The following is a 13,528-nucleotide window of genomic DNA, read 5'->3' on the forward strand; positions in this document are numbered from 1 at the left end:
AAAATGTATGTACAGCATACTGGTCTGTCATAGAAAAAGCAAAAATCTCACATGAAGAAGTTCATGAATAGCAGCAAAACAGAGATGCATAATTTATGCATACATTTTCAGCTGCTGGAGCCAGTGATGTCCTAAACTCTCACCAGTTCAAAATGTCATAAAGTTTTTAGTGTTTAGTCTTTGTCTTTCTCTTGAGATTTCCCTTCTCTTAAATTGTGCCTCAAGACATGCAGTGGGTTACTCTCAATACAGTTGAGTTTGATTTGATTTGAAATATGGTCTGAGGTAGGGTTAGCGCTAGTTAATTCCACACAACTATACACTAAGAGTACTATAGCATAAATAGTGAGAGCGGTGAAAGTAAGCAGTTCAGAAAATGTCTTATACTTTAGGTCTTCTGTTATAATCAGTCTTTTTGTGAGCATTAAGGTATTTTTTGCAAAATATATTGCAGACGAGTATTCTAGCAAACTTCTAGCTTTATTTCGTTTATGTAACAAATATCACCTCTTTTTCTGGTGTTATGTAGAACACACGTGTAAAAAAACAAGGAACTTACTATCTTGAAGTCAGATTCTGAAGTGTGCGATGCACTGGGAAACCCAAGGGAAGTAACTGAATTTCTCTCATAACTGGCAAAAATGATCAGATACGGGACTCATGGAAGAAGTGGTTTGAGGAAAAAACTTAAGAGACTGGTACATTGGACTTTAGTGAGCATTTGAGGCATAGGTTCTGCATGATAGAAGGCAATAATGGCAGGAAGGTAAGAATAGGCAAAAGTAATGAGGTATCCTACTGAGGCTGGCATCATTGGGGACAGGGGTATAAAAATCAGGACCAGTTTAGCTTTTGGGTTGGATTGTTTTGTGTGTGACCTGAAAGATGAAATAGGAAGTTTTTGCATTAGGGGAGGGGATATTTTTATCCACCATGAAGCAGTCTTTCAACTGCTTAGTCATCATTATGTGATATATTTGCACTTAACATTTCATAATAACTGATCCTCTTTTCTCTTTCTCTTTTTCTTTTTTTGATATTTGCCATGCTACAAAATTGGCCTTTGTGAAGATTGCTGTGTTCACTGTATCCTGGCATGCTTGTTTTGTGAATTTCTCACCCTCTGTAATATTGTTTTGGGCCAAGCATCCTGCGGCATCTGTACTTCGGAGACCTGCTGTTGTTGCTGTGGAGACGAAATGGGGGAGGACTGTAACTGCCCATGTGATATGGATTGTGGCATAATGGACGCTTGCTGCGAATCATCAGATTGTTTGGAAATATGTATGGAATGCTGTGGGATTTGTTTCCCCTCATGAAATATTTATCACTTTTTATTTTATTCTATTAAAAACTGGAGAGCTTTTCTTTAAATACTTTTGAAGAAAGACAAGGTAAGATTCTCACACAGCAACTTAGTATTTGCACTGTTTAACTCCCTTGGTATAAACAAAAAGATTAAACCTCTACTCTTAACAAATATGTTACAATTCAGCTTGTGAAATTTAAATTGTTTTCCAGCCCCCTTTTGGCTTTGCAAATGTAAGTGTTTATTGAAAGCAAATTTAAAGCTTGCTATTGCATATCTAACTTGTGTAGAATTGCCATATGAAGTTAGCAATTTTACAGGGGCAAGATTTCACCTACTATGTCTCAAAACAGAAGAAACTTTTTCTATCTGACCTGTATTATCTTTCTTAATGTTACTTGAAATCTTTACTCTTACCACCAGATTTTGAAGGCTTAGGTAAGGATAAATGTATCTTTTCTTGGTTGGACTAGATGATAAAATAACTACAGCTATAATATGGAGATCATCAAAAAATATTTCAGATTTTAAACCTATACTTGAATCTGCCTACTAATTTTTGTGGTTTTACAACCACATTTTCTCTTTCTACTGTTGTAAGAAAGACCCATACAAAAGAAAGGATATAGCTGATAAGCAAAATAGTAAACCTGACAAAACACGAAGTGTAATCATCAAATGCTGAGGGTAAACTTCAATAGTATATTATTCTTAAGTGTCACTTTTTAAAGTGTTGCTTGCAAATAACAGCGTGGGAGGAGTTTTTCAAAAATGTTACATTTTTAGGTTGCTGGTATCCATTTAAACTAGGAGACATGAAATAATAGCTTTAAAAACACATAGTATTCAATGGCCAAATTATTTTAACATCCTGTAAATACAGTTTTTTCAGTAAGTCTTGATTTTTTTTCTCTTTGTGTTATTGAGAGCAAAATAGATCCAGCATAGCTAATGATTAGAGAATTTCCACATGTTGGGAAATAATGGTGCCCATTTACCTTAGCATCTGTTAGCTTTTTCTTGGTACTCATAGCTAATTATCTGAACCACCTGTACACTTTGATCGGACATGTTTACTTTCCTTTGTATGCTTCAGATTTCCTATTTATAGTGTATTGGTTCAGTTAACTTTGGTAAAGTAACAACTGTCTCTGATGGACAATAGCACATTTCCATACGTTGAACTGAAAGTAAGTGATTCTTTCCACTGTATAGAAGACAGTTTACATAAATGTGACAAATGAAAAATCACAGGAATGTGAAATTGACCAAGTCAACACATTGTTTAGTCTTAATCTAGGGCCTGGTCTGGCAAACACTGACTAGTAGTGCTTACTACTGCAAGATATCACTGATAATTAGGTAACTTTATTCTCATTGATTCTGTTGAGCTAGAAAGGGGTTTCCTTCTACTTTCAAACCTCCAGCAAGCATTGTGGTATATTCCAGTCTGAATGTGGATTTATTCAGAAGTTAGCTCTACATGTATAGGGCCACATGAAATTCTGATTTCACACTGATAAAAACCAGGTGCATTTCCAGCACCTTCCACAAATGTAATTTCATTAAGGAAGCACTCAGATATTATGGTAATGGGCACTGTAATAAAGAGCTACATGGTCAAAGTGATAAAAATTGCTAAGCTCAGAATCAGGCCCATGGGGCTGCATTACAACTACAAGAGTCTGAACCACCCTGGGAAAAAGAAAGAGGCCCACTAGCTGAGTGGCAGTGCCTGAAGGCATTTTGCCTTTGTAAAGGCATAATGCTTCTGGAGGAATTGGAGGCACCATGTGAGAACACTGGGATTTGCTGCACCTTGGAAAAAGTGTAGACAGTACTTCAAGTGCAACTCTAGTAGATGACAATGGTGGTGAGGACATGCTCTCTGGGGCCATGTGGCACTGAAAACTATGCTAGCTGTATTGCCCTCTGTATTTTTTAGCACAGACAATTAAATTATGACTGTCTAGTATTTGTGTGTGCTTATGAAGTAGGGTTGAAGGACTTCCTGTGTACCTTCCTTGTGGTGAACTCTTGCCAGAGCAGTCACAATGTGATTTTGAGGTTTTTGGAAAAATATGCATTTGCATTTGGGGCTTTTAAGTAAACATTGAATTTTAAGAATTGTTCACAATATCTATTGGAAAAAAAAATAGCAGACCACAGGCTATTTTAGCATAGACAATGACAATTCTGACCTATGAAAACTCCTTTTTCCCTGATTTAAAGTTTGCTTGTTCATGTGGATTGTTATATACAGAACTTTCTGCTTGTTGAACACTTTAGAAACTGGGAAATGTTGTTACTTTTGGGTGGTTGGAACTCAAAAATAAGCTGGGGAATGCATATACTTCTTTCTCTTTCCTAATGTCCAAATACAAGAGATATGTTTATTTTTTTCATAATAAAAATCAAAATATTTATATGCATCCAATTTTTATGTTTTCTTTTATGCCCATCTGATTTATTAAATAGTAGAAAATGAATATACTGTCTTGATTATAAAACATTGTATTGACTGGGAAATACCAGATTATTTTAGATTTAAATCAGAAAATAAAATGTTGATTGTGTAATTTTTTGACTTTTAAGCACATTCTGCTACTATTTGTCATAGAAATATTAGCACTTTTGTAATATTTATCTCTGTAGCAGAGAATATTAGTATGTAGTTTAAGGAGTTTAATTTTTATATTTATATTCTTAAATTTTTTCTTTATGTCCACTTTATAGGCAATCTTATAAGCACCCTTTGCATTAAAAACAGGCAGAATTAGAAATAGACAATGTGAAAGTGTAGATTAAATAAGAAAATCAGTACTTGTCTAGTTTATAAATTTGTGATGGACAATTACCATGTTTCAGTGTTACAGTTTACAACTAATAAACTGGCCCCATTTTTAAGGGAAAAAATTGTTAACTTGTTTTTTTATTGTATATTAACTGGATCTATGTTATTCTAAAACACTATTTTGAAATAAAGAACTTTATTTTGAAACTGTGGAATATTTTTGTTCAATTGGTATTACTGTTGAATTTAAACACTGTGTGGAAGTTTCTACACAGAGACAGTTCTTTATGCATGACTTCCTGTTACCGTCTTTAGTGACTATCCTGGCCATACCCTTTGGATAACTCGCAGTATGAGGAAACCAATTTAGCTGTGAATAGTTTTCATACATCTTAGCAGAATCAGATCTTAAAATTTCTGGAGAAAAAATGGGTTTTCATCATTACCACAAGTTAAAACATCCTGTAAGTTTAAAACATATCTTCCATATTAATCTCTAATGTAATGCCTTTGATTTATATGGACAGATACCAAGGAATACTTTTGTTCAAAATAGTTTACTATTCTTTAATATATCCCCTGAAATGTCCCTTTCAAGTTACTGAAAATCTAAGCTAAACATAGGACTAATGTTTTACAATTTACAGTATTTTATAGGTTGCAGTATGACTATTATTCTCATGAATCTGTAAAATTTAGGGGTTTTTTTCTACATGAGACCAGAGCACTGTTTTAATTTAGGGTTTGACTTGAAATGTAGAAGGCCAATAAGAAACTTATATTTTAGTTTAAGCCACGCTTATTTCAGTTTGGCCAAGATGAATGGAAACAGATGCATCTAAATCAAAACCAGTACATTTCAAACTGAAAGAAGAGCATCCTTTTGGACTTTCAAAACATTATTAAAACATTAATATTTAAATTTATAGTGGTACAGCTTTTGTGTCTATACAAAGCCACAGGAAATCTGAAATATTTGTATGGAATCTCCAGTAGCTCTTACATAGATAAATACTGAATGAGATTCTGGACTTTGAAGGCTACATAATGAATTTTTGCTTTTGTGACTGTTTGCTGAAAGAGGATTATTTTTTGTGAAAAGTTTTCTAATTCTTGGCCTGTTTTATTGTGAGGATCCTATTAATAACATATTGTTATAATTTACGTATTTTTGGAAAGTGATATTATGTATATTCTGCAGCAGTTCAGTCATAAGCCCCTGTTATCAAATACCTCACAAATTACTGAACATGTTTTCTCTCTAGAATTTTGATTAAGCATACAAGTTGTACTAAAGATCCCTCTGGCTGTGCTTAGGACTCTAAATTCAAAATTGTCCTGTGCTTTCATTCAGAACAGAAGTACAGCAGAATTGTATTCAGTAACCAACAGCAGTCTAGGTAATGTTTAGAATGCTCTATAGATGTTTTATTCCAGTCTCAGTTCAAGCAGTGACCAATTGGCCTGGAGAGGAAATGTGTATTCACTATGTGAAGCTTATGCTGTCTCCCAGATTTTCTGATACCTACATTACCAATGCTTTTCAATTGCAAAGACAGCTGGCCCACTTAGACATCAAGATCAATTTCAAGCCGTTCTTTATAGTAGCTATGAAATATGTTATCCTGCACACACTTCCTCCAGATTTTCTCAGTAAACTCAGCTTTTCAGAATATGAAGCTGCACAATTTAGCTGATTAATAATAAGCACCAATTTTGGAGGAGCGAATGGTACTTGTCTTCTTTATTGATGTTCTGTGTTCTAATACCAGTGGTACTTAACCCACAGGCTGTATCCGGCCCTTTGCCTGCCTATGCTGTACCACTGGTTCGCTCCACAGCCTAAAGGTAAGCTTTCTTCCTCTCCCCACCCCATCACCCTCCCCTTTCTCTGAGTTGGCAGTCCTTTTCTTTCTTTCTTTCTTTCTTTCTTTCTTTCTCCATCCCTCCCTCCCCTACCTGGCTCACTGCCATGAAAGGCTGAGTTCCACTGTTTTAAGACTCTTCAACCACAGGGAAAGATTAATTTCTCTGTAGACTACATCACTGCAATATAGAGGCAGATGTAAGATCTGATTACTGAACTAAAACCTATATATGGTTTTTAGCATCTTGACTTTGTTTTATTAGTGTTATTATTCGGATGCTATGTAATTTTGCCTCTCTTTAGCTGTGCATTACAAAGTTGCCAATTATGTTGCCATTTAACACTCAAATACAAAATAGAACACATTCTTTTATCATGTTCAGTACACATGGAGCATCTCATTTTCATTTACATACTCTAATTTCCCAACCATAATGGTCCACTATAATTTGAATGCTTTAAATGAACTTTCTGAGGTATAGAGTCAACATCCAGACATTGCATTTTCTTTTCAAATGGTACTGCAGACTTCCTCAACTGAAACATTGATTTGTATCATACTACAGAGAGATTTCTTTTGTACGGTATATAAAGTATATCCTAATGTATGTGCATTTCACATTACAAATAATTTCACTACTTGTATTTTCTTTGTAATCTTGCGCCAAAAAATAATCAGGAAAGAACATGTTCTTCATGTGCTTCTTTATTAGCTGTCTTGGACACTTTGGATACATGAATGGCAATGTATCTAGCATACGGTAGCTTAAACTTTGGTCTGTTCCATGTTTGGTAATGTAAACAACTCCAAGAAAATACTTATGAGGGGAATACATCTGATGCTCAGCTATGGTTTTCTTAAGTGGCTAAGTCAGTTGTGTTTTCCATGCAGAAAACCTCAGTAGCTTGATCCAATGGTATTGAAATGAAGGTTTCTACCCGTTACAAATCTTTTCTTTATTTGGGCAAATTTGCTTAGCTACCTTTATTTATGCTGAGTAATTCCATACTGTGGAGTAACAATAATTAAAATCAATATGATTATTAATTAAATAATTTACTACTGATTCCTGAATCTGACCTACAGTAAATTTATCTGGTCTGAGGAAAATGACTTCCTTTTATGAATTTCCACCTAAAGATTTTTTTAATTCAAATTATGTAAAATTGTTACCATTGATAACTTACATATAAGACTCCCTGAACGAATGGTCCTAATGTAAGTGTCGTATAATATATGTGCCTTGGGTTTCTCATTAATAAAATGGAGATAATAATCCAACCTACTTTGTTAAAACAAGCAAAAACTTAAGATCTGATACAACTGCTATCAGATGTATCAGATCTTTATTTATATATAAAGATCGTTATGTTTTTACTTGTTTTAACGAAGTAGGTTGTATTATCGTGTGTGTGTATACATATACATCTTGACCAAACAGTTGCTTGGTTAACTGTTTTACCAGTTAACTAAAACAAACAATCTCGCTATGCTTCCTGACAAAAACAAAATACCCATGCAAATGAAAAACTGAGAAATATAGTTTGAGCTGAACTGCATATAATCACGCAAACTGACAATCTTGAAATCTGAAAGGCCAGATTGATGTAGCTGATGAATTACATCCTTTCAGCTGTTGAGGACTGGCAAGAGAAAGACTTGCAAGCAGAACTATATTAAGCAACAAAAGTTTTCTAGTTTCTATAGAAAAAGAGCTTATCTACTTGCTTGTTTTTGTATGTGATGTAAGGTACTTTGATTACATAATTACTATAGGCTTACAGGGATGGCTCAGATTCCACAATAACTTCAAGGTCATAATGAGTATTATCTACAGCATAAAGAGACGCACCATAGTCAATACACCTCAGATCTTTGCATAAGTAATCCATTTTGTGGAAATTGTACTTTGGTGGGGTTAAGCTTAAGAAAATGGAAGGTACCAATGACTGAAATATTATATTCAAGCATGTTACATTTGAAAGAATAATTAGATATATTTACACAATTACATTTTAGTAAACTATTATGCCAGCTTAACAGTAACACATTCTGGTAAAAGTACATTAAACAGCAATCCGAAAGCAATTTAGCTGCTGAAGGCATTATTTTGTATCTAATTATTCACAAATTAATGAAGAAAATTAAATTCCAATCACTGAAAAAAAGAAGCAATGATGAGAATCAGAACTACAGATTAGTTAAAGCAAAGCTATTCAATGCATAACAGAATTAAAGCATTCTTTTATTCAAATTCAATGCTTAAAAAAGAACAAATCCATCATCTTGAAATTTGACTTGTAGCTTGACATTAAAAATAATATGAGTAGAATTTTCAGTGGGGTAAGCACAAAACTAGTTCAAGTAGTGTCACTCTCAATTAATGTACTCAGGTGGTGTGCCCATTAAAATTCCCACTTGTGGGATCAGCTCTCTATGCAAATGGGGTCATTACCTGGAGAATTTAATTGGGTATGACACTGGGAGTAGGAATTTTTCTTTCAAAATAAACCTACTTGCACACATTTTCACTAGAAATTTGATTGTTACATATACTTCATATTGTTTGGCTCTATAAATATTTACCAAAATTCAAAATGTCTTCACTTTATTTATTTATTTTTGCAGATGATTCATAATGCATCAAAATGATTTTAAATTGTCCTATGTATTTCATATGCAGGTCTTGTTAGGAGAGGCCTTTGGTAAAAATATGTTTTTTGCTGGTAAAATGATATTTTTATAACTTTTGCATCCTTTTAGAGCTCATATATTTATTTTAATTTAAAATAGCCAAAAGAATACAAAACTCATATCAGGTATATATTAGAACATGGATGCTACAACTCTTAAAAAGTTTAATTTTACTTTTATTGGGTTGTGTTGCAGAAGCTTAGTATAAATGAAGTTAATATTGAAAACATTCCATTTTAGCAATGAACAAATGAGTATGAAATAGAGCCACTGAAATTTAGTGTTGGGAGTGGGCCCCCAAGAGATCACCTATTCAACCTCCCAGCACAGATTCAGGATCTAACTAGGCCTAGAACATCCCTGATAGGTTTCTCTGACCTGTTCTTGGAAATCTCCAGTAAGGGAGATTCCACAATTTCTCAAAATAGTCTGCTTTGGTCCTTCACTGCCCTTGTAGATAAGAGTGATTTCCATAATATCTAATCTAAATCTCTTCAGTGAATAAATCTAGTTTATTTTTTCTTCTACTACCAGTTGACATGGAGAATAACTGATCACCACCCTCTTTGTAGCACTTTTTACATTTTGTAATATTGATATACCTCCCCCTTTACCTACTATTCTCTAGGTTAAACACACTTAATTGCTTCTCTCTTTCCTCATAAATACAGCTTAAGTAAATGGTTCATGTTTCTAAGTATCAAAAAGATAATTTATTGCAACTAATTTCAAGGAAATGGGCCTTAGGCAGAGACCTTTATTGGACAGAGAATGATACTGTTTTACTCTGAATAGAAGAGAGGACAGGAAAGAGAGAGGGGAGTAGAAACATACTCCCTTCAGAATCTGAATGGGTCTGTGGCAAAAAGTCTGAACAGGAAGTCAGCTGTACCCTTACTTCTGGGCAGAATGTAGTTCTACAGACAATGCTATGTATGAGTGATTTACAGAGAATATAAAAAGTTCCCTGGGGCAAATATCTGTAGTTTTAACTTATGAGCAAATGAATTAACCTACCATATCTATTTCTTGCTATTATATTCCACTTGGAAAGTAATAAGTAGGGAAAGCCAATTCCAATAGAATTTTTCTGCTGAGTAAGTATTAAAAACATGGTCTCATCATCACTAACTCTTTATTCCTCCAAAGCAATGAATGAAGACTTCCTGGATGCACCCCTGCTCAAAACATGGTTGCCTGATTGACCATGTATGTCATAGTGTTTGCCTGGGACTATCACAACATCTAGATCAGCAAAGCATGACCAGCACAGACAACAGCTGGGCAGATCATCGTTTGATACATTTCAGTCATGTTCATTCATATCCCCCAAAAATAATGTTAAAAAAAAAAAAAGCAGCAACGAAGGAAGAGGTTCAATATTGTGTGTTTGAAAAATCCTGCTAAAAGTGATAATTTCCTACAGTACCTTAGTGAGAAACTTTTTGACTTCCCTGATGACCTTGACACCATTGTTCACTGGGATTAGCCTCAAGAAAAGCATCCACAATGCATGCAAAGAATCTCTAGGACTCTCCACAAAGAAACATCAGGGCTGGTTTGATGAGAATGTTACATAAAATCAAGTTCTCATTGACAGAAAAAGGAGAGCCTTCAAAGCTCATCAGAATGACATCAATTCCAAACACAATCAAAACAATCATCACAAGGAAGCAAGGTCTGGAAAGAAATTTGAGAGCAAAAGAATAAGTATTTGGAGGACAAAGCAGAAGAGATCCAAAAGTTTGCTGACAGCCACAACATGCATATGTTCTTCAGCACAACAAAATAAAGTACATATGAGCCATTCCTCTGAGGTTCAATGATGGGGCAACTTTTTTAAAGGCAGCTTTACCATCAACTCATGGTACAAGGAAAACTTTCAGGAGTTCCTGAACCAAGATTCTAATGCTGAAGCCAGCACCATTGAACCCGTTCTGGAACACCTCCTTAAGAATTACCATGCAGATCCCAAAACTTAAATGTTTTCAAGGCCTCCTGATAAGCAAGTCCTAATGAACAGCCAAGCCTGTGGTCCTAATGAAATACCAGCTGAAATGTATAAGTAAAGTGAAAAAAGTTCTCAGCAACTACTTATTGTTTTCATGAAAATCTAGATACGTTAAGAGTTTCCTGACAACTTGAGAGATGTCAGAAATGTTACCACATTCAAAAAAGGCAATAGATCAAATTGCAGCAACTATTGTAGTATCACAGTCTTGCCTGTAGCTGGGAAGATCTTTGACTGCATTCTCCTGAGTAGACTCACTTTCCTCACTGGGGAGGTTCTGTGCAAGTCTTAGCATAGTTTCAGACCACTCAGAGGTACAATAGATATGATTGTTGTTGCTAGACAGGTATAGAAGTTCCTCAAGCAGCACTGAGATCTCTACATGGCCTTCATTAACATAAGATCTTTGATTCAATTAACAGAGGGGCCTTGTGGAAGATCCTGATGATTGTCAATATTCATTACTATTATCAGACTTCTTGAAGGTGACATGATGGCCCTAAGTAATGGTGCAAAAAGTGACCCCTTTACTACTAGAACTGGAGTCAAGCAAGGGTGTGTGAGTTCATGATATTGCTTTCCATCTATATTGCAGCTATTTTGCATCTCACTGCTGATAGACTTCCATCTGGTAGTATCACATGGATGGGATATTCCTTAACATTGACTGGGCATGTTCCAAAATCAAGATAACCAGCACCTCTATTACTGATATTTAATATGCTGATGATTATGTAGTGTGTGTCCACTCAAATAAGGAGTTCCAGGTTACTTTTCATTGCTTTTGTGAAGCACATGAAATGCTTGGACTCACTGTCAACTTCATGAAAACCATGATTCTTTAACAACCCAACCCAAACTAACCAGCTGTTCCTACATATATTACAATTAGAAGGCAATCCTTGGATATTGTTGAACATTTCCTCTACCTGTCATGTCACCTTTCTAAAAAAAGTAAACATAGCTGATGATATTTAACACCAGGTAAAATCTGTCAGTGCTGCCTTTAGACATCTCCAAAATCTTTGAAGATCATGACTTCAGGATCCACCCAAACCAGACTTCTTATCTACCAAGCTGTTGTTATCCCTACCCTGTTGTATGACTATGAAACTTGAATGACATACAGAAAAAACCTGAAAGCTTTGGAATATTATCACCAGCAATGTTGTCAGAACATTCTCCATATCATTTGGAAGGACAGAAGAGTGAATGCCAGAATTCTGGCTCAAGCAAGCACTACCAGTATTGAAACCATGTTTATACAGCACCAGTTATGTTGAACAGTACATATATTAAGGATGCCGGATAACTCCCAGCCTACCAGTGGTCAGTACTCTAGAGGTGGACAAAAGAAGAGATTCAAGGACACCCAGAAGACCAAGCTGAAGAAATGTGATATGCACATTAATACTTGGGAGACTCAAGCACTGACTCATGCACAGCTGTTCTATGATGTACAACAAGGCATTGAACATTTTGAGCAAACTTGCCTTGTTATGGAGGCAGATAGATAAGAGAGAGACAGGGGAAAGAGCTGTGACCCAACATCACCAGGACCTGCTCCTTCCTTCTGGTACTATTTGCCACACCTGTAGTCAAGCACGTCAATCTTGGGTTGGCCTCCTCAGCTATCTACAGGCTCATTGACAACTTTCCCTATTTAGTGAAAGACTGTTATCCTCCTAGTGAGGGACTGCCAATGCCACTGCCCTAGCTGACAATTCCTGTCAAGCTTTTAAGCTTATTTCCTCAGTTAACCCACATCCTTTATATATTCACTAAATCATTTCCCATTTCTTATTTCATACTTCAAGTATGTATATGTGTACTTGCAATGAATAAATAAGGGTTTTGATGTAACTATCAACTGAATTTGAAACTTTCTGCAAAAATTAAATCTAATTGCAATTTCAATTACTGAATTTAAGAAAATAATTCCATTATAGGTAGGTATAACATTTCAGAAGAATTCAGAAGAATCTGAAGGATACTAATGTGGTACCTATATTCCAAAGGTGAAATTGGGATGATCCAAATAGGCACAGGTTGGTTATCCTGACCTGAAACCTAAGCAAAATGATGGTAAATCTGATATAGGATGGATGAGGAATTAAAAGATAAAAATATAAGTAATAATATCTATGTAATTTTATGGAAAATAGGTCTTAAATAAACCTACTTCCATCAGCTGATGATATATAGTTTTGGTTGTTAAAGGTAATCCAATAGATCTAATATTTAGACTTCTTCAGGCATTTTACTTGGGACTTAGATGATGCTTTGATTTTTAAAAAGCACAATAATATATTAATAAAATACACGCTCTAAATTAGGTAGCAGCTAAATGAGAGATCAAAAAATAATTGTCAATGGGGAGTCATCTTGGAAAAATGGAGTCTTCTCATGTATTTGGCCAGAATTGGTCCCAACCCTGACACTAACACCTCCTTCAATGATCCAAACAAATATTAATCTATAATCATTTCTGATAACATCTGTGGATGATATTAAGGTTGGTAGAACAGTGAAGGGTGATGATGAGGCTGTTATATAAACTGATATGGGCCCAATAACCTGGGTTAATTTAACCAAAATTCATTTTAATACAGCCAAAGTTATGCATATTAGAAGAAATAATATGGACAATAATTACAGAGTGGAGGTGGTTATATGTGAAACCAATGGCTCTGAAAAACAATCCCAGTGGATGAATAATGGCTTCTCTGTGCCAAAAAAGCATAAACTAATCCTTGAATGTTTAAATACATGACTTCTGAATTGGAGTAGGGAAGTATAGGTGTTTATGAGACCAATTTTATAATATTATGTCTTGGTCTAGCATCTGAATG

At 35.0% G+C, this 13,528-nt stretch overlaps 1 protein-coding gene across 1 annotated transcript in view; it reads left to right on the forward strand.

Annotated features, from left to right (window-relative positions):
* Positions 1-4,313, forward strand: part of MDFIC (MyoD family inhibitor domain containing) — a 96,415-nt gene extending 92,102 nt beyond the window's left edge. Inside the window, exon 5 of the mRNA XM_019543951.1 lies at positions 1,072-4,313. Coding sequence (XP_019399496.1) covers positions 1,072-1,319 — 248 coding nt within the window. The 3' untranslated portion in view covers positions 1,320-4,313. The remainder of the gene's footprint in view (positions 1-1,071) is intronic.
* Positions 4,314-13,528: the final 9,215 nt, after the last annotated feature.

The sequence above is a fragment of the Crocodylus porosus genome, unplaced genomic scaffold, assembly GCF_001723895.1.
Source record: "Crocodylus porosus isolate Cpor-Errol unplaced genomic scaffold, CroPor_comp1, whole genome shotgun sequence".
Taxonomy (NCBI): domain Eukaryota; kingdom Metazoa; phylum Chordata; order Crocodylia; family Crocodylidae; genus Crocodylus; species Crocodylus porosus.